Here is a 24083-nt window from a genome sequence, read left to right on the forward strand (position 1 = left end):
GAAGAGAGAGGAATTTACCACTTTGATAAAGTTCGTCTTTGGGAGGGAGAGAGCTGGAATAAACCATTACTGGAAATTACAGTGGTTGGCCAAAGTGAAGGGGGTATTCTAACGGTATGTTTTAAGAATGCCTTTCACAGTGCATTTCTGTATGTTTTTGTAAATGAAATATAACTTGAGTATAACAAAAATAACTCAGTGGATGATCAAACTATCACAAGAAGTTAGATTGAACAGCAAATCACTGATATCAATATGCCGTACACTAAACAATGTGAAATTCTCATTTGGCATAATAACTGGGCGCAGTAACTGTGTATATATTTCGTAATTAGGGCACCCTTGAAAAAGAGACCTTGATCTCAAAGGGATTTCCCTTAATTAAATAAAGGGTACATAAAAATCTAATAAAAAAATGTTGCTCTATTTATCAATGGAGATCATTTCAGGTAATTGTTGAGATATGGATTTTTGCCTCATCAGCATTAAGAGCATCTTTTTGCCACTGCTTTCTTATGAAAACTGTGCTAAAAAGGAACTCTGTAAAAAAAATAACATATATCGGCAGATATATCCCCCCCCCCCCCCCCCCCCATTGTTATAGACCCTTTCTTAAAAGTTATATCGTCATGTGCTGGAGTACCAAAAGGTGGCTTGCCAACTCAATCTATGACTCTATGCACTTAATTTATTTTAGGAGTAGAGCAAAACACGAAACGTCAATACTACAAGAAACTGAAACTTCCCACTTGTCACTTTTCACTGCACAAAAATCGTAGCGTGAAGAACGGGATGTACACTTTGATGCACTACTTTGCTAGCCAATTGGAATAGGACAGAAAATAGAATCTGCCAATCGGATATGCCAACCCTTTCCCACTATGTCTTGGAAGTATAAATTGCCCCACCCAGAATTCTCTGTTCAGTAAACTTCTTACAAAAGACACCTAACGGTCTACATGTGAGAGTTTAATTTTCTCATCTCTACATCACATCTCGAAACGTTCCATCTTCAACATGGTGAGTATGAAACGAATACATTTGTTTTCACTCATTTTGTGTCATCAAGGGTATCACTAGATAGAGGATACACATCTCATAGGCATAGGGCACCGGTTGAATCAACACGATTTCCACTTTATCTCAACAACGTTTTGTCAATCGGGAACAACATGGAAAAATAGCATGGTTTACCTAAAGTCATCAACTTGTTTTCCCGGCATTAAATCTAAATACAAAGCAGACCTCAACTTGTGTTAATTTTACTTTTGAGTTCGGGTTTAGTCGGAATCTCATACCAATCCAACTCGATTTAAACTGCCTCTGCAGTGACATTTGTGGATGCCAGCTCTTTCCAGCTTTTCCTGTCTGAAGTGACTCAGGAAATGGCTCGCCAATATACAGTTGGCTACGTGGAAGGTCATTGCACATAAACACATGCGTGCTCTTAACTCCTAAATGACGTGGAAGATAACCGGTAAAAAGCCATAGTTAATCAACAGCAAAGTTTGTATTCAGTAATTAAATGTAATTTCAGAACAGATAAGAACTATAGGCCTAATTCAAAAAATGAAAATATTCGCCTATTAGATTCACAACACAATATTGATTTCCTGTCATTCAATATTTTGGCAGAAAACTAAGCTGAACCTTTGATGTAATCTTTGAAGGAAAATGCATTACATTTTTTGGAATGTGTTGAAGGAATTAATAATAAAAAAGAAGAAGCCATATGTGTGATATTTTTGCCTTTGAAGACACTGTCTTTTTGTTTGTTGAAGATGCTTCTTTAGTCAGGTGATGTGGTCATGATGTTCTACTTTAACTGGTATCTGGCTCTGTTACAATGAAAGCCTTTTTCTCTTGCCCCCTCCTCCCCATCCTGCCCTAAAGAGATGCTGACACTTGGCAGTTAGCAGTAAATGGCTAATTCTGTAGCTGCTTTGAACAAATGAAATCCTGTTGCCACTGGCAGTATCTCTGCTTGAAACAGATGCTTTGATCAATAATGGTCTGTTTTTCTCAAATACCGTCTCAAATAGAAACGTTTTATTTCATACGTTTATACAGTTGGACTTCTTCCAATTTTTGACCACATGACTGTATTGATAGTTTATTGTCAATTGCCAGAGGCATCAGATTCAAGACCCTGGTGCTCGCCTACAGAGCGGTAAAGGGAACAGCCCCTCCCTATCTGCAAATGATGGTCAGTCCCCAAACCCCGGCTCGATCACTACGTTCTTCCACCTCTGCTGGCCGCTTGGCACCGCCACCTCTAAAAGGACGTAGTGGTCGCTCTGCTCAGTCATGGTTCTTCTCTGTCTTGGCCCCCCAGTGGTGGAATGAGCTTCACAGAATAAAGAATGTCAGAATAAAGACCCATCTCTTTAGGGTACACCTGGGCTCTTCCTCCTCAAACCTCTCCACCACCTATCACTGTACATTGCCAGAAAATGTTTTGTTTTCTTCCTTTCTCTAGCACTGTGACTGCTGATGGCACTTGTTCTTATCGAAGGTTTTACTTACGATGACTGTTGTACAGTTGACACTTACTTAGAATCTAGAATGTATTGGGCTACTGCCCAATATTGCTGCTATACACTTTGCCACCTTATGTCATTGTTTTATTATTATTATATTGTACTGCATTGTTGTTTGCTGCATTGTTGAGGAGTTGTTCTTGCCCTAAGCATTTCATTGCATTGTCTACGGCTGTATTCTATGTATATAATAAATAAACTTTGATTTGATTTCGACAAATGTACTTATTGTAAGTTGCATTGGATAAAAATGCTAAATAACTTCAATGTAAATCTAAGTGATTATTTTGGCTTTGACAAGTTAATAAAACATCCATCCCTCTTTGTCTAGCGTGAGTGCCTCTCCATCCATGTAGGCCAGGCTGGTGTCCAGATTGGCAATGCCTGCTGGGAGCTCTACTGCCTGGAACATGGGATCCAGCCAGACGGGCAGATGCCCAGTGACAAGACCATTGGAGGAGGAGATGACTCCTTCAACACCTTCTTCAGTGAGACTGGGGCTGGAAAGCATGTCCCCAGGGCTGTGTTTGTGGACCTGGAGCCCACAGTCATTGGTGAGCTCTGTTTCTGGTTGAATATTATTTGTGGGCTGTTTAAGATACAATCTCCACTGGTTGTTATTGAGCCCCTTCATGGACTATGTTTTCTCTCCTTAGATGAGGTGCGCACTGGGATCTACCGCCAGCTCTTCCACCCTGAGCAGCTGATCACTGGCAAAGAGGATGCTGCCAACAACTACGCCCGTGGGCACTACACCATTGGCAAAGAGATCATTGACCTGGTGCTGGACAGGGTCCGCAAACTGGTGAGTACCCCTGAATGGATGAATGACTGAATAAAATAAATATTAATTAATTAATTAATCCAATAAATGGTCAGATTTTGGATACCTCCTCATTTTATTGACCTACTGTATGTGTGTCTCTCTCTCCAGGCTGACCAGTGCACTGGTCTTCAGGGCTTCCTGGTCTTCCACAGCTTTGGAGGTGGTACCGGTTCTGGTTTCACCTCCCTGCTGATGGAGCGCCTGTCTGTTGACTATGGCAAGAAGTCCAAGTTGGAGTTCTCCATCTACCCAGCTCCCCAGGTGTCCACAGCTGTGGTGGAGCCTTACAACTCCATCCTGACCACCCACACCACCCTAGAGCACTCTGACTGTGCCTTCATGGTGGATAATGAGGCTATCTATGACATCTGCCGTAGGAACCTCGACATTGAGCGTCCTTCCTATACCAACCTCAACAGGTTAATTAGCCAGATTGTTTCCTCAATCACTGCCTCTCTTCGATTCGATGGCGCCCTCAATGTTGATCTGACAGAGTTTCAGACCAACTTGGTGCCCTATCCCCGTATCCATTTCCCTCTTGCTACCTATGCCCCAGTTATCTCTGCCCAGAAAGCTTACCATGAACAATTAACCATCTCTGAAATCACCAATGCTTGCTTTGAGCCTTCCAATCAGTTAGTCAAATGTGACCCTCGCCACGGCAAATACATGGCATGCTGCCTGCTGTACCGTGGCGATGTGGTGCCCAAAGATGTCAATGCTGCCATTGCCACCATCAAGACCAAACGTTCTATTCAGTTTGTAGACTGGTGCCCAACTGGTTTCAAGGTTGGCATCAACTACCAGCCCCCCACTGTAGTCCCTGGTGGAGACCTGGCCAAAGTCAAGAGGGCTGTATGCATGTTGAGCAACACAACCGCTGTTGCAGAGGCCTGGGCTCGGCTTGACCACAAGTTTGACCTCATGTATGCCAAACGTGCCTTTGTGCACTGGTATGTGGGTGAGGGCATGGAGGAGGGAGAGTTCTCTGAGGCCAGAGAGGACATGGCAGCCCTGGAGAAGGATTATGAAGAGGTGGGAGCTGACAGCAATGAAGGAGAGGATGAGGGAGAGGGAGAAGAGTACTAGTAGAAAATGCATTACTGTATGACTCCTGTCAAACCCTTATCGCAAATTATTTATTCTCTTCTGTTGGCCTCTTTCTAACCCGCTAGTCTGTGCTTCATCTCAAAACTAAAAAGCACTTTCATGTCAAAAAAACCACTTTCATGTCAAAAAACGCACTTTCATGTCCTTTCAAAATAAATGGATATTGTAATGCAAACAAAATGTTTACTTGTTTTGATTTCCACTAATATAGTTTTAGTGTAATTAACTTGTGATGATAACATTGTTGTGTGTGTACATTGTTACATAGTACCTACAGTTGTGGCTATGCTACTTCATTAATAAGGGTAGTTAGGGTTGTTTATTCAGAGTTTTCACACTACCTCTCATGTTGCACGATTACCGTGCGTGTCTAGTTTGCAAGACTACAATACCTTCAAGGAACACTGAAGTTGCAATGTGTTGTTTTATCCCCATTGCAGTGTCAGAGGGAAATGATACAAGCAGCAATAATGGAGGTTAAAATAGTCCAACCCCTGTTCAAATCATTTTCACGTTTTTGTTGAATAGCTTTCCTTATACAGTGACTGGGTTAATGTGATTTTGTGTCTGCTGTGCTGAGTTATTAAGACGTGCAGTAAAACTATCCTCTGGTAAGTGACAACTATAAAGGCTAGGGGGCAGTGTTGTACAACACATGCCTGTTTCGTATTCAGTCAATACAGCCAGAGAAGCTCCAATAACAATTAGTTAAGTTGCAGGTAACTACACAATTGACTAAGCTGTACCAGTCAGAATCGCATAGAAAAAGGTTAACTTGGAAAAGCCCTACTAAAAGCATGATTTAGGAAACAACCCACAGCCAGAATTCCATATGTAGACCACATAAGAGGGACTTTGTTTACCCCCAGGTACAGTACTATACGAATGACACCCAATTATTTACCAATTAACGCTATCTACATTAATTTTGAATGTGAAATGTGTTTTCCATGTAGACTGTGCAGGGCTGGGGAAGAGCCCAGTTCACAGCCCTGATCTAAAATTGGGCCTGGTATTCATAGGCTGTCATGGACGGACCTGTCAGGCTGGCTGACAGGTGGGGTGTCTAAATACAGTCTTTGTTCCCTCTGCTACTAGATTGCCCCTAATGGCAGATGGCACCTGGATGGCAGATTAAATCATACCAGCAAACCTCCCCAAATCTAACCTTATTTGATTGATGGAACCTGTTGCTATTGTATGTCAAATTCTGTAGATGTACAGTATGAACTAAGGGTTACATAAGGCTTTCAAATAAAGGTGTAATCAGAGTGTGTATGAAAATGATATCAAAGAGTTGCAAACAAATGTGTATAGTTCAGTTATTAGTAAAAGTGCAAAGGGCAGTGATTTGTCTGTGTGTGTTTTAGAACTTACTTCTTGAATAAAATGACAGATCACCCACACTAGAGTTGTAAAATGATTTATTTTCATTTTGTAATTTTGAACAGGACTGGCAATATCTATCAATATCCTGAAATCCTGGGTTGTGAGTTAAATAAATACATGGGCTCCTGGGAAAAACAACAAACAAATTGACCTCTGATAGAGAATTACAGTACTGGTTATGAATACTGTCATATTGCACATAATATCCTGGAAATTCACCAGCAAAGTTACTCTGTCCCTTGAATCAATTCATAGGTTACATTGTTGAAATGTATACAAAAAAAGAAAAAGAAATTACTGTACATGGCTCAAAGAAATACTACTATGATGACACACACTGATAAACAAGTGTTTATCTGTATTTCTGAGAAGCCTTATCACACTGTACAGTAACAGTACTCTTCTCAAGAAAACACTATGGGTCGTTTTATTTAGAGTGTGTGTTTGCCCACTTAATGTTTTGAAGTATAATATGAGATATGTCCTAATGACGTGAACTATTACAATGTCTCAAGGAGATATATTGGGAAAAACAACGAAAGAGCATTGTAAGGATCTGAGGCCTTTTCAATTGCTGGCAACAGTATCTTATCCAAAACATATTTTTCATGTAGGCTATTCATTATTTGTAGTCTGTATGAGGGAAGACAACATTTTGGACTTAAAAAAAATAAAGAATAAACTCGACAGTGGCCATTCTCAGAGTGCTCTCTACAAATGTAAGACCTGGAGTTCCACTAAAGCATATTACATTGTCCTCTCCTCTCATCTCACAAGCTTGAGGTAATAATCTCATTGACTACAGGGACAAATACAGTATGTGGAGATTGGATATTACTTTCACAGAAATTCAACAACAGAACACTTTGATAGATGAAAAGATGTGTACTTCAAAAAGGTACAAAAACACACACACAAAGTGCCCACATGCATACAAAAGTTGGGAGGAAAACCAGATTAATTGGTTTCGTAGCACAACCTGTTCTGAATTTTATCCAATTGAGTGTTTTCTATTCTGAAGCATACAGACCAACAGAGCCCTCAAAGAAAGGCATCACCCTAACCCACTTTGGATAGTTGCCATACAAGCCCAAATATTCAAAACCCTCAAATCTACACATACATACATGTATTGTATTATTCCCTATTGCTTCGCCATCCATGATGGTGTGCCCATTTCTGGCTATGGCATATGAGGCAAAACATACATGTTGAAATGAAACAGAGGGGTGCTTTAAACTATGACCAGACAACAATCAGGAAACAATAGACACATACATTAATACAGTAATTCAATAGCAAGCACACTTAACGGCATCATCCTAGGTTTCAACACTATTTTGTTTACCATTTTAAAAACTCTGCCACATTTTGAGTGTATTTTCTATATTGTTCCATGAACAAATGATTTGATACTCACCTTGACTTCCTTATCAAATAAAAGATTTGCTAAAGGATACTATGCCTAGTGTAAGTAGCTAATGATACTCCAATTTAAATTATTATATAACAAATCACAACTCTAGTACTCATGATGTCTTGGAGTCTTGCTTTGGGGAGTGAATAATGTGTGAATAAAAATACTGTACATGTCTGTGGACTGCCTTCCACTGTGGTTAACCCAATCACCAACACTCAGGCATATTTGAACCAAGATTTTGCTCCTCCACTGTCTCCATGTGAACTATGGCCTCAGGTAGTCTTCCAGACATCTTGCTCATTCACTCTTTTATGATTTAAAAAAAAAGATGATTATTATGACTATTGCAAAGAAAGAGAATTCAGTTTAGTTAAATTTACTACCATATTGATATGTGTTAATAAATATAAACACTAATCAACTCCCAACCAATTCACACATTTCATCCCTGATATAACATTCCCACTGACAAGCTATCAGTTACAGTAAATACATATCTAATTACATAGCTAGTTATCTAATCTACCTGATGCTGTGTTCTGAAGCCACACCAATGTATGCCAACATGAGGGCTTCAGTTAGCCCTTTGCAAAAGGATGACAGACACATTTTGACTCAGATAAAAGATCTGTGTTAGCCCTATAGACATCAAGAGTGCATAGCATGCTACACCTTAGTTCTCCAGTGTCCATACTAAAACATATCAATGGTGGCTGCCCTCTTACAAGCACAGTGCCCACAGACCCTCTTCCTGACATTCAGATTCGCTGAATAACTGCAGTCCTATGGTTGTCCTATCCTTCAATTCGGCTCCAGATACTCCCAGCCTGTTTTTGTGTTTCAAAGAGCCTCACACAGTCACATCAACAGAGCCTGCTGAGGATCCAGCAGCTACCATATAAGGCTTGAGTTGCTTGGTAGTCTCTTTGTTCTTCCTGATCCTCACTGGAAATGTGGGCCATCTTTCTCCAACACCACTGCAAGGCACCTGAAATGTCAAGCAGACAAAACAAACATGAAAAAAGTTGAATGGTCTGTGAAATCATCACATAGACACACAAATACAGTATACAAAAAAGGTCAACCCAAAGAAAAGGGAAAAAACACTTTGTAAATGAAAAACATACTTTGTAGATGCATATTGATCATATTTAGGAGAGTTACCTGGGTCGACAGTGTCTCATGACAAGATGTGTACGAAGAGAATGGCCAGGCCAATGTTCAACAGGATGACCATGCAGACCATGATGGTGTTCGGACCCTTGAGAGGAGAGAGGTACGTTCATTTCATTTTGTTTTGAGGACAGTGAACACAAGGTACTTTTGGAATTAAGAACAAGAAAACAACAGCAATAAGCTCAAAGATGATATTGAGTTACATATTATTACTATTTGGGCCATATAATAGATAATAAAAACATCATAGCCTCAATAATGAATCACAACAAAGAAACTATCAATTATGCAAGGAAAGGCAATTATGAATATCAACAAACATAACTAGAGGGGTAATTATTGCACAACAGAGGAAGTGAGCTAACTGAGATCTGGAGGTTGACTAGTGTGACTTGAGCACCTACTAAACCCACTAGTACCCATAGTAACAGCAGGCTCCCATTTATAGACTTATTAGACCTCATGTTAACATGTATACTGTAATAGAGCATACAAAAATACAGATTTTGACCAAATATTCTCTTTTGACCACATATTAAGAAATAAATCTGATATTTATTATCTGAGATGTTGAGAGTTTTAACTGCCTTACCTGATCCAGTTCTACCGCCTCTGTAAGTTCACTGGGGGTCTTCACCATATTCTTCATCAGCTTTGCCTCAGCTTTGGGCTCCACCTTCGGTGCTGGTTTTGCAACAACTTTAGGCTCTGCTGGTTTAGGCACTGGCTTAGGTTCAGGTTTTGGAGCTGGACTGGGCTCTCGTTTTGGTGACGGTTTGGGTTCGGCTCTGGAGACTGATCTCCTCTCCTCCCTGGGCTCTGGCTTGCTCTCAGTGACGGAGGGAGGTCGTTCGTGGACCGACTCACGGGTGTCTGTTCTCTGTCTGAGCTCTGCTGCTTTAGGCTCTGGGGTGGCAGCTTTGGAGGACACTTTGGAGGACACCTTGGAGGCGGGGCGTGGTTCTTCTTCATCTGTAACGGAGATGAGGCTGGTCCTTACAGAGGCAGATGCGGGAGGAGCAGATGCGGGAGCATCCGACACCTTAGTCTCAGAGTCTGTCTTCTGCAGGGCCTTGATCTCCAGGTCGGAGCTCTGCTCTGCCTTGTTGCTCTGCCGGCTGGAGGTGCGGGAAGGGCCCCGGCTGCTGGGGGCAGGGGCGGTGTTCTCCTCTGGGGGAGCAGAGGCAGGGGCAGCAGGGGTGGCCGGGGCAGCAGGAGTGGCAGGGGCAGCAGGGGCAGCAGGGGCAGCAGGGGCGGCAGCAGAGTATGAGGGGGTCGTAGGTCGACTACTGGGTCTGCTGTTGGCCCGGCTGCTCCCCCTGCTGCCACTACTCTTACTGGTCTTGTCTCCATTCCAGTTGCCGGGACTGAGGAGGTGGGGGCCCTCTTTGCTGCTGCTGCCCTGCTTGGAGAGCTCGAACCCTGGGGGGGTGGCGGCTGGGCTGGGGGAGGGGGTGCGGGCCGGGATGGACCCAGTCATGAGGTTGTCCAGTTCATGCATCATGGGGCTGTCAGGGGGTGTCGGTGGGGGCTCCTCGCCTACCAGGGGCTCATGCATGACAGTGTCTGTGTTCTCGTTGCCCTCCACAATCTCCTGCAGTGCTCTCTTCTTCAGGTACTCCGGGCCTGTGGAACAAATGGAAAAATAAATGATCTTTTCCCCCTCTACAGGCTAGAAACAATGACTTTGACTCCACATATCTTATCTTTGTATTTCTACATACTTTCCTCTCCTTCATTCTAATAACAGGACAGCACTGGGGACAGAAATGACACGCATGGATGTGGATTTAGATTTCCTACAGTATATAACAGCAGCACACCATCAGCTGTCTCAGCCAAAGAGATCTTTATCGAGATAACTGTTGCTGCTCTCTGATATATATCTTAAAAAATGGGAATAGTTACTCTAACGATTCTAGATTGTTACATCTGCAAATGAATGGCTACAGAGAGTAGTAGTAGTCTATTCCAATAACGACAAACAATCGCCAAATGTTCCTGCTGTTACTTACTCATTAAAAAACAATTATGGGGTGATATTTTGGGGGCTATTTGGGATGTGCAGACAGTGGTGTATTTGGTGGTCTCATCAGTGTCTATATTTGTGTTGGGGGCCACTCAGTCTGGTCTGTCCATGTCACCCCAGAAACGTATTGCCAATGTAGAAGCCCTCATGAGGAGGGACTGATAAAACACAGCAACTGCTGAGCTCATTTAAAGCTTAATTAGCTTACTCATCGAGTCTCACTTTGTTTACATTCAAATCAAACAAGTCCCATCTGGAAATAAAGAGAAAATGTTTTAGAGGTATACTTATCATGGAAAGGATATCACCTTGTTGGTAACACTTTGCATTAAGTCGCTCTATACCTGTGTAATAATTCTGTAATAATTCTGTAATTATGTAAACATGTTATTACATAGTACTTTGGTAATAAGTTGTTATTGTTGCATAGAAATGGAATTAAAACATGTTTTTCCACACTAGACTGGACAAAAAAAGGAACAGTTACTATTCTACTTGTGTAACAACAAAAAAAGTGACACCATTGAAGCCCACAGACATTGAGTATGCAGTCTTGCATCTTAGATTTCTAGTGATATTTTGATTGCCGCAAACACATCAAATTAGATTATCAGTCTATCAATCATACTGTAGATGATTTTCTGTTGTTCAGCTTTGGACCCAAATCATTCATTCAAATTGGAATCCAGGAAAACACTGTGACAGTGTATCCTATATCCGATATCCTATACACTAACCCTAACCTTAACCCCTGTCAGCTTTGTGTAAGTGGCATTTCGCGGAGGAATGCACAGTGAAGTTGAGTAAGACTATGGCCATGTCCATTTGTAGCATTAGCTGCAGACATCTCAGGCAGGCACTCAGCAGTGACAACCTTTTATCAGTGTCTATTTGAATCCACTCAGTGCTTAGCTAGGGGAGTTAGAGAGAAAGCAGCAGGGGGCACACTCTAGGCCTTTGGGGGTCTGTGTCGGATGGACCTGCAAGGAAACTGATATGATCCCCTCTGCCCAGTAAGACGTTCCTTTTTTAGATATTCATAGGTGACTACCCTTGTGGCGAGCCTCAGCCGTGGATCAGCTGCAACAGCAGCAAGAGATACTAGTCTACAGCATGAAGCATGAAGACGTTGTACAGAATTTTTAAGCATGTTACTACTCCTGGGGCACAGGCCATTAACAACAGTATCCCAGTGCATCCAGTCTTAGGTGATTTGTTTTTTTTACTTGTATATATATTTATAAGTATAAATATCTATATATATATACAGTATATATTTACATGTGTATGTAATGGGACAGTGAAGCATTTTTCTATACTTCAAAAGTTTGGATTTTAAATCAAACAATTACTGTGAGGTTTAAGTACCGATTCTCAGCTTTTATTTGATGGTATTTGTGTACATACTGGTTTCACCATTCATAAATTACAACACTTTTTAGGCATAGTCCCCCTATTTTAGGGTACCCAAAAGTAATGGGATAATTGCCTTGACAGGTGTTTCTGGTAAGTCAGGTGTGGTCCATCACAACATGAGGGCCAAAGAGATGCCAATAAAAGTCAAAGAAGCCATTATTAGGCTGAAAAAAAAAAGAAAAGAAAGAAGCATTGCCAAAATCAACAGTGTGGAGAATCATAAAAAAACACTGGCGAGCTCAGCAATCGCAAACGGGCTGGTGGGCCAAGGAGAACTTCCACAGTGGATGACCGAAAAATGGCAATCATAATTAAGAAAAACCCCAAAACAAGATCAGGAACATTCTCCGGGAGGTAGGCGTGAATGTGTCTACCATGAGCCTACCATCCACAGAATATGTCACCATCCAAACTACAGACACTTCACTGCAAGGTGCAAGCCTCTAGTTATCCTCAAAAAGGTTGGTCAGGTTACAGTTTGCTAAAAAGTACCTAAAAAGCCTGCAAAGGTCTGGAAAAAGGTCTTGTGTACAGATTAATATGATCATGTACCAGAGTGATTGCAAGAGTAAAATTTGGGGGAAAAAGGATCTGCCCAAGATTTAAAGCATACCACCTCATCTGTGAAACATGGTGCAAGAGATGTTAGGTTTGGTACCTCCTGGAGAGTGTTCCCGATCTGTGTTTTGGGGTTTTTCTTAATCATGGTGAGCATTCTTCGGTCATCCACTGTAGAAGTCTTGATTGGCCCACCAGGCTGTTTGCGATTTCTGAGTGCTTTCTTTCCTTTTAATAATGTTCCAAACTGTTGATTTTAGTAGGTTTAAGATTTTGGCTGTGTTTCTGATAGATTGTTTCTTATATTTCAGCCTCATAATGGCTTCCTTGACTTTCATTGAGACACCAATAGCAGACTCCAAAGGCAAACGCAAAGCCTAGAATCAATACTAGATGTTGAGAGTTCTCTTATGACTGCACAAATGATGTGATCGAAGAAATCTAATAAAACACCAGTAAAGCCAAATGTCCCATCACTTTTGGGTACCCTGAAATAGGAGGACTAAGCATAAAAAGTGTTGTAATTTCCGAATGGTGAAAACAATATGTACACAAATACCATCAACTAAAAGCTGAGAATCTTAACCTTATAGTAATTGTTTGATTTCAAATCCAAACTTTTGTAGTGTAGAGCCAAAATAAGAAAAAATGCTTCATTGTCCCATTACTTACATAGGACACTGTATATCTCATAATGCCATTCAGTTCACTTAGCAATGCTACCACTATATGAATATTGTTTTACTGTCTGCATCATGCCATGAATTCCACATATGATACCTGTAAGTGCTCTTACCTGGCTGGTAGAAGGAAGGGGAGAGCTCCCTGGCCACCACCCTGGCGATGCTGGACTCATTGTTGGAGGCCAGGGTGGCCTGGTCTGCAGCGTCTGACTTGCCCTTAGCATGGGTTGTCCTGTGGAGAACCAAACAGCATCCTACTCAATATCCACAAGCTTGAGATCAAACCTAATCGTGCAGTACTACTGGGCAATGTCATACTGGGCCTATGATGTCATACATGATCAAATATTGAAACACACCGATCGGTTAAACTGAGATACACGGTGTGTGTTTACACTCAACATTCTGATGTGTAAGAGGTGTAAGGCATGAACATCAATGTATTTCTCCCATTGCCACACTCATGTTGCAGAGGGGCTACTAAATCATATGTTTATGTGAAAATGAATGAGACTGAATGAAACACTTTCTCATTTGACTGACTGCTACTGTTACCATAGGCAACCTGAACCCCCGCTCCTCATAGACATTCCCCTCCACTTTATTTGGAAAGACACTTTGGCACTTGTCTGGCCTATAAAAAGCAATGAGAACATCAAACACAAGAATCCCCCATGCCATAGGCCCTACTCAACCCTGCTAGGAAGATGAACACCTTATCAACCAGAAGCTGGGCTGTAAAATGCAACATTATCAATCCAAAACCAGAACCAGAACCACAATGTTGTTACAAAAATAATACAGAGAGCTGTTTACAATATTCAATCATTTCAAAAGCAAGGGCAAATGTCCTGTATGTGGTTGAGTTGGTCACATGTGATTATTAGCTAGAGAGAGGGTGTCCTTTTGTGCTGTTGAGCTGGAACAGAAATTAATTACTCTTTTAACACCTCCATCCAGACTATGGATCATTGTTACTGGCCATTTGCAGGGGGCTCTCATGTCATGTAGTGTGCAGTTGATTCGCAGATCTATTTATACTGTATCTACACCAAGGAGGCAATAGTAATACACTATATTGACATAAAACGCTAAACGCTCATTAGAAAACACTCCCTGTCTTATACGTTTTTGCTTGTGTATTTTTCCCTAGTTGCTTCCCTGGGTGGTTATAAAACCCCAGGGACTAGAAGAGTTTGGAGGGTTCATTGCTGCCAGCTACTGATATCTGCACCAGGCTGGCCTAGGAGTATTACTGATTGTGATTACTCCGTGAATACTTGACATACTGTAACGTTACCCTGGGCTCAAAATAGCTCCAGTCCACTTGAAGACTCGGAGGGGTATAGGCACTTCCCTGTGGAACAATTAGAGGCACTGGAGGCTCCTGCTTGATATAGTAGATCAACACCTGTCTACACTGAATCAACACTCCCTCTTTAAGGGGCTTCTGCCCCGGTTCTGACCCAGTTGACCCGGCTGATGTCTTGATAAATGTGGTTAGTATAGCATGGGAGACAACACAAGAGAGAGAGAGAGAGAGAGAGAGAGAGAGAGAGAGAGAGAGAGAGAGAGAGAGTAGTCTGTCTGTGGTACTGTATTCAACAGCTGACATCCCCATCTGCCATGTATAAGCCTAGGCACTGGTAGCACAAATCATGATGCTTTAATTCAGGATGAGTTCTTAAACTGATACATCTCTTTGCCAGTTAATTTAGTTGCCTTTAGGAAGAGAGTGATGCCTGTACTGTAAAATCAGACTTGCAAGACCAGGCTTGAAAATCAAATAATCACAGTTCTACATCATAGTGGCAGTAGTGAGTGTGTGTACTGCAGGGCCATTGTGCCCATTCAAGCCCATGGTAATTATTCATCTACTCAACTAGGAAAATTAAATTACACATCCAGAAACAGTTTAGCTCACAGTTACTGAATATAACCCTCATAGGCTTCTAATAAGAGATTATTCTGCATCTATGCTTCCTACTTTCAGTCTAGGTTCAATAGTGTGGAAATTCAACATTGTGTCAGAACAGTGACACTGAAAAGGACCATTACAACAAACAGATGGTATTACCAAACATTTCGTAGATGGTAATCAATGTGAAATGCTCCTGCTGGACCCCAAAACATGATGTGGTATGTAGCTAGCTAGTGTTTAGTGGTTCCTAAAATGGCAGGCAGTTCCGCTGGGTTGCCAGGCAGTGGGTGGAGAGGCTTAGGATAACAGATGGTGTTTCCTGCAGACTACCTGGTCCTGCAGCACTCCTCTGAGTCCTATCAGATGGCTTATCCCAACCATCAGTCCTATCAGATGGCTTATCCCAAACCATCAGAGCTCACAGACCACTGACAATGAATGGTTGTACTACTACACTCTGTGGACCTTTCATCGGCTGTCTTCAAACAGACTTGTTCAACAAAGTTGGATATTTGAAGCTGTGACCTAAATACCCTATGCTTTAAGTTCTCCCCCTCCCAAAAGGATACCCCATCCCCCTGTATCCTGGGGAAGATGAGAAGCCAGTTTAAGTATGGACTCACTCAACAAGAATCTGTCTTCAACACCTACCGATAAGAGATAAGTCAAAAATGCACACCTAAAATGGCCTACTTTAATCGGTCAGCTATTTGTCTCGCTACAATACAGTCTTCCTATGGCAGGAGTCTGTCATAAATATCTGAGGGGCTTCAACTGACATGGCAAGTATTTAGAGGAGGGTTTGATATATGCGACAGCACAGTGAGCTACATTCAGTTAGCTTGTTCTTCTGTCAAAATGATGAATACCAGAACCATAAATATAAAATGTCTAACATACGGCACTGATTAATACCAATAACATCTGACTTTGACCATGACAGACTTGCATTAGCAATCTAGATTTGAATATCAACAATATAAGAACAACCCCTATTCAACAACTCAATTATTATGTAATTACAAAGTGATTATTGCATTACTATGTAAAAACATGTGTTTATTACAGTAAACACAACATGTACTGTACAGTTTTACTACACAGATAGAGAAACGTGTTGTATTGCTATTTGCTATCACAGACTAGAAACAGAAATCAATTCATGTCACTAAATGGGCCCTGAGAGTATACAGTATAGCACATACAGTATAAGGTAAGAATAGACAGAAGTGTTAACACGTACTAATGTTTATCTGTGACTGGCTACCCTGATACAAAATGCATGTATCAGCAGTAATGTAGCCCAGCCTCGTAAGTCTAGCCACACAACCAAGGCTAGGTGTGGTACATATATATGCTAACCTCTCGTATCCCCACTCAGTCACTTATGAGCTCTGTCATATTTATATCCAGGCAACCATTTGACACCCCTGCTGACGCAAGGCCTGACTGGAGGTGTCGCTAGTCCGTTAGCGGTGCTAGAAAACCTGTTAGAGAGCCTCTCCATAAACGCAACTAGCAAACAGTTCTCAGCCACAGGAGGGAGCACAATGTGGCCTTCCTGCTTAGATTCCGTACAAACATCAGGATATACAGTATTCCAGCTGAAATATGGCGTGAGAATGCAAGTCACTGTAGCCTTTCTTCTTTCTCTGGGAGGATTCAGTGATGATTTGTTGTACTACGGTACAGAAATGGGTGCTCTATGACATTACTAGACCAGCGTGCTAGACTGTGAGTAGCCTACCATTTAGTAGTGAAAACCAGGCCTGTGTGACTGGGCATGAAAGTTGGGGGAAGAGAGGGAGCAATCAGCTGTTGCATTCCCCTGTGATTGTGATGCAGCAACAGTGCGCCTGCCCTTATTTAGGCAGGCCTCCTTTCCTGACACTCACTAGGCCAAGTCTGTGTGAGTCATTTACACCCAGTGCTGCTGTGGCCTCTCTCTCTCTCTCTCTTTGCAAGCACTCTGCTTGTAGTCCCAGTCCACGCCAGAGACAGACAACTCCAAATACTGAATGTCAGGGCAGGGCAGTGTTAGCTAATCGGAGGCCTGGGCTGGGGCTCTCAATGGACAGGTTGGACTGTATTTATATATATATCCCCCTGACTTCATCCCAATGACTCCTGCCTGGCACCACAGTTGGGGGGAGGGGGGAGGGTATCTCCCTGGTTTACGTCGGGCGGAAGAATACCGCCCTGGCTGGCTGCCCTCCTCCCCCACAACAACAGAGAGGGCTTCAATGGGAAACCAAACTTCTCTATGTGTAGGAGGTGTAAACCAATTAGGGTCCTTTGAGTAGAAAAACATGTCCCACATCATAAAATCAGTTTTATGTACAGTATATGACAGACTCTCAGGTTTAGCCTGCTAATCGTGCCGTATGGTTATAGGGTTAACATGAACAAGGCAAGAGACCAGGTTAAGACCACCTAGGTGTTGTTAATAGTGTACATTAGTGTAAGTGTCTGTTTCCATAACCAGACCTAAACAGGCTCCTGGATGTTAGTCATGCCTATTCATGGAGTCTTCTAGGGCTCAGGCCTGTCTGTTGAGATGATGAACACAAGCTTAACACAATGAGAAAAAATACTTTGGCCCATAACTCTTGTCTTGTCTGCTTGTCCCCATGGTAAAATATTTAGATTTCCATCTGCCCAGGACAGGATCTGCAGTTCATCAGTGAGAGCCTTACTGTTGTAAACACAGGACTTATTTCAGGTGCTGTGTGGCTCACAGTAGATAAAAAACACTGTCCTTGTATGGTGATGTACAAACTAATGGGGACCTGTGTCGTTTGAACAGTGCATCACTGTGTATTTGCCTGTTTCGGTAATCGGTAAACAAGCGAAGGACAAATAGAAGGGCAGACAGGGTATATACAGAGAACAAAAGCATGTTCTGATATGCTTGATCTCATTTAATGCTGTTTAATAGGCAGCTGCATATGCATTGCCTCATGAATCAAACTGTTACCTCCTTATCATATTGGTGTGAAGAGTGATTAATCATTAGAAACAATGCTAGGTGTATGAAACACTCTGTTACCCAGTCAGCAGATAATTGTGGGCCAGATATGGTTTTGTGGTGGCACATATGGCTCAGTGCCGGAAATGACAAGTATTATATGGGCCAGACCTGGTCTGAATGTGGGGGGCCAGGCCTAGGTGACACTTGACATTTTGCTATGGGCCAGCTCTGGTATGAGGAATGTGGCCCTGATACATTCCTGTAACAAGCGGGCCATCTTTGGTCTGAGTGTTTTTGACCAGTACTGCCGATTAAGAGTCGTACGTGGGCCACATCCACATGCTGGCCAATATCTAGCCTTTCCATGGCAAAGACATCGCTCAGAAATGGATGGCAGCCAGAGCCGGCCCACTTCTGGCCTGGGGAACAAAGTTGTACCTGGGCCACATCTGGATGCCAGTAGAAAACAGACAAACAGTGTTCTTCATTACTCCTCTGCCAGGGTAGGGTGTGAAATAACTAGGCTATGTTTAATTTTGCACCCTTGAATTCACTTGGTAATTGCTTAAAATTCACTACAAATAGGTAATCGCATAGTTCCTTTAAGTAGGTACTGTACCACAATGTATACTATTACAAAGTATATAATATTGTAACCACCTAATGTCTTTATATTGTAAATACAAGCTGAAGTAGAATGACTGTAATATGAATTGTACCAACAAAGACTCATTTGATGTGGAGCAGTAAATCCCAAAATGAATACAAGTAGATCATTAACAAATTGATTGAACAGAGGTGTTCAAACGGCTGCACCACGCCCTCTCTCAGAAGCTGATCAATTAAAAAATGAAGTGTATAGATAGTATATATGCTTATGCTGCAATACACACACTATGTCTTCTTGGATGGGTTAGCATGCAGACCAGAGTCAAAAATGATTTAAAATAAATGTTTTAGGCTATTCCATTTGTTCCTTTATGCTCAATCAAACACAGCTTTTGTAAATGTTAAAGGTTTTGAACCCAGGTCTGTTAGTATGTAGGCTAATGGAGGGTGGTCAGAGGAGGGGCCAACAGAAGGCCCACGTCACTGGGCCAAGGGGGGTACACAGTAAACTGATACCATGACATTTCTTTACCCATTGAACTTGACAGTACTTTCTATGTGACATAGCCTGGCTTTGCCCTTCATCTCTGGGTCTCTATACAGGCACAGAAACACAGTTATGGCTGTTACTGAGACACTGTCTGTGAGACGACAGTAACGGACAGCCACGTACAGCCACGTACAGGTCACCAACTACAATATGAAATCTGCAAGAATTCAGTGATCAAAGAGGCTAGTTTACACAGAGTGGCAGATGCTGCTCTTTTATCTTCCCCTTGTTACAAATAGTGTGTAATGAGGTGACTGCACACAGAAGAGAAATAACCTCTCTGTTCTCTATGGGCACTGTTGTGACCACAACCAGAAATGTCACAGGAGCCACACCTTCAAATGCTGAATCAGATGTTACTTAAGGGTGTCTTTATATCCCATCATCATCACCCTCTGACCATTCAGTTTCATACAACAGCCCTGTTGTCCACACATTCCTATGCAGAAGTACTGCAGTGTACACTCCAATGGGTAAACCATTGAAACTGTGTCGTTACTGGGTGAGAGGGGACTTGAGGCGGAGGGGGTTATTCAAAAAAGGGAAATTCCTTTTTTTCCAATTCCAATTCCTACCCAATTACAATGATATTTCAAAATTATCTAGTAATAACACGTTATTACAATGTTATTACAAATTAATTATAGCATTACTACATAGTAATAATAGCAACGTATTTATGTGTTAACAATAGAGCTGTAAAGTTTTTTTTTTTTTTTATCGGATTTCTATATATCAGACCCAGCACAAGAAGTTAAAGCTAAAATAAGCGACAAAAAACAAAAGGAAGCTTGGTTCAAGTAATTAGCACCCATTTATCTTCATCTATGGGAATGGAAATGGGAATTCGTACCATTGATTTGGAAGCCATCATTAACTTGTGAAGTACCCTATTACTACCACACTCATTGTTAAAGGACCACTTCTTGGTTTGTTGTCTAGAAATGCTTAGAAAATACCTTAATTGGCAGGTGAAAAATAAGGCAAAAAACATCAAATTTTCAACTGATAGAAAAAAAATTATCAACACATTTTTTTATTCAACTGACATCCCTAAATACCAAATACATATTTTTCCTGTCAATAACAAAAACAACATGACAACAACAACAACAACAACAACAGTCAACCAAACCAGTCTCGTCCTACCTGGAGGCGGCAATCTCTCCTTTCAGTTTGGCGATGGCCGCGGCCCTCTGAGCTCCCTCCACACTGCGCTCCACCTTCTGCCTGATCTTGGTGCCTTTCAGCTGGATCACCCTCTTCTTCATGGCCTTCACCAGCATGTTGTTCATGTACTTCCCCTCTTCCTTCCCGCCCTCCACGAAGGTGGTGCAGCCGTAGCCGTGTCGCTGGTTGTCCAGCCACTCGCCCTCGTACTTGAGCCCGCTGGACCGTTCGCTTATTCCATAGCCCGAGCGTTTGTCGTTCTTCCACTCCCCCATGTAGACCTCAGTGGTGGTGGCGTCGATGTCGGCCTCCACAGGGGGGAAGTCATCGACCCCGGCCAGACTCTCGTCCCCCATGCTGATGGAGGAGTTGGCATCGCTGGTCGCCGAGCTCATGGCCGACTCACTCCTCAGGAAACTGAGCTTGCTCTTCTGGCTAGACAGGGAGGTGCGGGAGTCCGACTTCTTCAGCTTGCCCAGCAGGGACCCTCTGCGGAACAGGCCCTTCTTTTTGGGCTTGACGGCTTCCGGGTCCACCTGGAGGGTAAGGGCGAAGCCACCTCGGGAGGGCCCCAGATGGGTGGGGGTGATGGGGAGCGGGGTCTCCTGGCCGGAGGCGTTGGTGGTGGTGATGACTGGGACATCCTGCTGCAGCAGGTTGCCGTTGCTGTGCTCGCTCCGCAGGGAGGTCAGGGAGGTGCGGAGCGGGGAGCGAACCACTGCCGCCATGCCGTAGGGCACGCTCTGACGAACCCCGTAGCCATGTCGCATGCCACCGGTAAACTGGCCTTGAAAAGTGCCTGGAGGGAGACATAGTACATCCCCATGTTAGGATATAAACACACTTGAACCCCATTTACACAGAGGCATTTATCAGTAATTTACCGGTACTGTTGTCTGTTTAAACTGAACTAGGACATGGTATACCACTCTACATTTGTCCTGCTCCAGAACTAGTCTTGTTACCAGTAAATTCACGGTAATGGGTCTGTGTAAATGGGGCAGAGGTGAAATGCAGGTATGCTCATTTGCATTGGCATTGAATTCCTCTCTGTCCTTTCCCCTCCCCCCCGCAACGCTGCCCAATCCTCCCCTCCCACTTTACCTGCATTGCATCAATGTGTGTAAACGAGGTGACCGTAAATCAAGACCATTATCTCTGTAGGAATAGGGCTATAGAAATCTAATTTTGCATAGCTGATTGAGAAACTAGCATCAGTAGTATCATTCACATATCTAAGCTCCTCATACTTTGATTTATTTTACTGAAAATGTGTGAACATTGTTACTACATGATCATGTGCTGTGAAATGCATCAACACAGTCCTGTACAGGTTGTACAGTATATGGCTCGATATAGGTTTCATTACTGTGTGAAAGACTATAGTCCAAATCAAGTTATTTATGTAACCCAAACTCATCATGGGTCTAGTCTCTCATGTAAAAGTAGACACGTGTCTGGATTCCTCAGGCCTAGAGGGACCGTGAGGCCAAGAGGACACAGCCGGGGCTATTATTACTTCCTGACACATGGTCGTATCATCACCCACCTCCCCACCGTCAACTGCATGAGCCCGAAGCTGATGAGTCAGCTGCTAAGGGCACCATGGGCATTAGATGGACATCATCTATGTTACTGCTGTTCCCTCAGCAGCTTTACAGGGGATAGTTAATTATATTTCATGTTTTATCTGTGACTTAGGTGTGACCTACAGTACAGTCACAAATAAGGTACAATTTCATAGAGGATGAAGTATCCCTTTAAGTGTGCAGTATAAGGAAATATTGGCCGAGTGTATCAAGCGGATTACTCATTTTCATAGCTGGATCCAATTTGAACAGTAGGCGGAGTAGACCTTTGAGAATTTTCAGTTGCACTGTTGCTTTTAATTCAAGTGGATCTTGTAATAAACATGTTTGTTTTCCTTTGTTATGCAGAAAAAAATCAATTTCCTGTGTGTGAGTGGGACAGAGTTGTCCTATAGACAGCATTTGAAAGTAAAATTCCATTTAAAAATGTCATTAACATCTCACATTTTGGTGTGAACACTACCAGTTTCCATTCCTCTGCCACTATCCTTTGGCAAGAGATCCTTAGCAATGGGCAAGACACCAATGGGCCATCTGGGCAACATTTGGGATCCATGGTTCAATGCTACATGCTTGAATCACTCATTCGCTCTTAAAGCACCCAAATAGTATCATATACTAGAATGTGCCTTACAGTATGTCCTCAGCTGCACCACAGCTCAACCAGAAAATTATAGAATACAATAGAAAAATATAATGCAATTTTCTCTACATATTCTTTCTTAAAATCTTGCCAAGAACGCTATTCGGGGACTTCAACAAATTCAACGAATTCCCTTGCAAATAACTGATTGAAGTGATTTAGGTTAATGACATGGGTGAATGATGAAGAAGGCGTATGTGACTGGAAATTACATAATACTTAATATTCACATAACACTCCTAATTAATTGGGCAAGCCCTCTTCCACACATTGGTAAACATGAATATAAATCAATACCATACCTCCATCAGCATAAGTCTCTGTACCGTATCCATCTTGCAATCCGTTATTCCATGTTCCTTCATACTTTGCACCACTACCTTGACTAAGACGCGACCCATATCTCCCTTTGAAGCCATGAGTCCATTCTCCCTTGTAAACCCAGTGTCCTTTACTTTCAACGCCTAGACCATGGCGCTTCCCCTGCGACCAGAACCCCTCATAGGTGTTTCCACTGGGCCAGGTGTAGACTCCAACCACTTCGAATCCGTAATTCCAGGAGCCGGAGAACTCCCCCTGTCCTTTCGGTCCGGTGCAGATCCCATGGCCATGGGCTTTCCCACCCTCCCAGCCTCCACAATAAGCTCCACCATCATCAAATTCAAAGCGACCTCCACTCATACCTTCCCTAACTTCAGCCAAAAATAAAATAACTTTTTATCTTTGTCAACATAAAATCCCTGTCAGACTGAATTCACTTTCACCTGACATCAAAAGTGATTTGAGATATCCTTGGTACTATACTGGTTACAATTTCTTATGTTTTATTTTCTTAACTAACTACTCGTCATTTCCATGTAGCCGTCAATGTGGTCGCTGGTGGCACTTTGATTCAGGCGCACGAAATTGACTTATTCTTTCTTATTTCCATGGATTACTCCTGGGTCCCCTCTGCGGTTCCGCTTGTGTTCAAAGTCGGAGTCATGAACTTTGTACTGGCTCCGTGCTGAGTAACTTGCGTTTCGTTTCGGAGATTAAATTATTTGTTTAGTTTTAACAGCTTTAGATGTATTATTTGTTATTGTGGACAAGCCAAGGGTCTTACGTGGCTTTCAAGGTGGCCATCGAAAAGCCCCTTTCCCCTGTCCCTGCCTCCCCTCACTGTCGCTATCTCCACACAGTTGGTGCTGTTGGAAATGTTTTAACAGACCTAACAAGGCGACCAGATCCACAAACACTGTTCCAAAAATACAACCCAATCCTTACTCCGCTGCCTGCAAGGAGCTATGCCAGATCACTTGCCACTTCGGGGTTGGGCGTGCATGTACACGAACAATTAGCCTACTGCATATAGTAGGCTAATTCCAGACTATAGGAGCGCCGCCTAAATCAACTTGTGCACAATTCACACGTGGCGGTGCAATCAAATGTCACAATGACATGGGGGCTATCTTGCAATTGTCATTGCAATTGTCATTGCAAG

At 42.5% G+C, this 24083-nt stretch overlaps 2 protein-coding genes across 2 annotated transcripts; one reads left to right on the forward strand and one right to left on the reverse strand.

Annotated features, from left to right (window-relative positions):
- Nucleotides 1–937: 937 nt before the first annotated feature.
- On the forward strand, nucleotides 938–4623 carry LOC310808493 (tubulin alpha chain-like). Its single transcript, XM_083675426.1, has 4 exons — nucleotides 938–1020; nucleotides 2872–3094; nucleotides 3197–3345; nucleotides 3475–4623. The coding sequence occupies exons 1-4, from the start codon at nucleotides 1018–1020 to the stop codon at nucleotides 4453–4455; spliced, it is 1356 nt and encodes a 451-aa protein (XP_083531552.1). The 5' UTR covers nucleotides 938–1017; the 3' UTR covers nucleotides 4456–4623.
- A 2474-nt stretch (nucleotides 4624–7097) lies between these two features.
- Nucleotides 7098–23747, reverse strand: jph2 (junctophilin 2). The gene is made up of 6 exons (XM_083675448.1): nucleotides 22903–23747; nucleotides 20348–21167; nucleotides 13261–13379; nucleotides 9054–10087; nucleotides 8450–8546; nucleotides 7098–8273 (listed from the first exon to the last, which is right to left on the reverse strand). Exons 1-5 carry the CDS (start codon nucleotides 23279–23281, stop codon nucleotides 8466–8468), a joined length of 2433 nt encoding a protein of 810 aa, XP_083531574.1. The 5' UTR covers nucleotides 23282–23747; the 3' UTR covers nucleotides 7098–8273; nucleotides 8450–8465.
- Between the last annotated feature and the right edge of the window lie 336 nt (nucleotides 23748–24083).

This window comes from Argentina silus, assembly GCF_951799395.1.
Source record: "Argentina silus genome assembly, chromosome: 8".
NCBI classification, from domain to species: Eukaryota; Metazoa; Chordata; class Actinopteri; order Argentiniformes; family Argentinidae; genus Argentina; species Argentina silus.

Excerpts from the sequence above, each read along its gene's own strand:
- jph2 (XM_083675448.1), bottom strand. The coding sequence starts at position 23,281 with ATGAGTGGAGGTCGCTTTGAATTTGATGATGGTGGAGCTTATTGTGGA. Across the intron at positions 13,380-20,347 it reads GGAGAGATTGCCGCCTCCAG|GACAACCCATGCTAAGGGCA; the intron begins GTAGGACGAGAC and ends GGTTCTCCACAG. Across the intron at positions 10,088-13,260 it reads CCCTTCCTTCTACCAGCCAG|GCCCGGAGTACCTGAAGAAG; the intron begins GTAAGAGCACTT and ends TTTGTTCCACAG.
- LOC310808493 (XM_083675426.1), top strand. Across the intron at positions 3,095-3,196 it reads CCTGGAGCCCACAGTCATTG|ATGAGGTGCGCACTGGGATC; the intron begins GTGAGCTCTGTT and ends TTCTCTCCTTAG. Across the intron at positions 3,346-3,474 it reads TGGACAGGGTCCGCAAACTG|GCTGACCAGTGCACTGGTCT; the intron begins GTGAGTACCCCT and ends CTCTCTCTCCAG.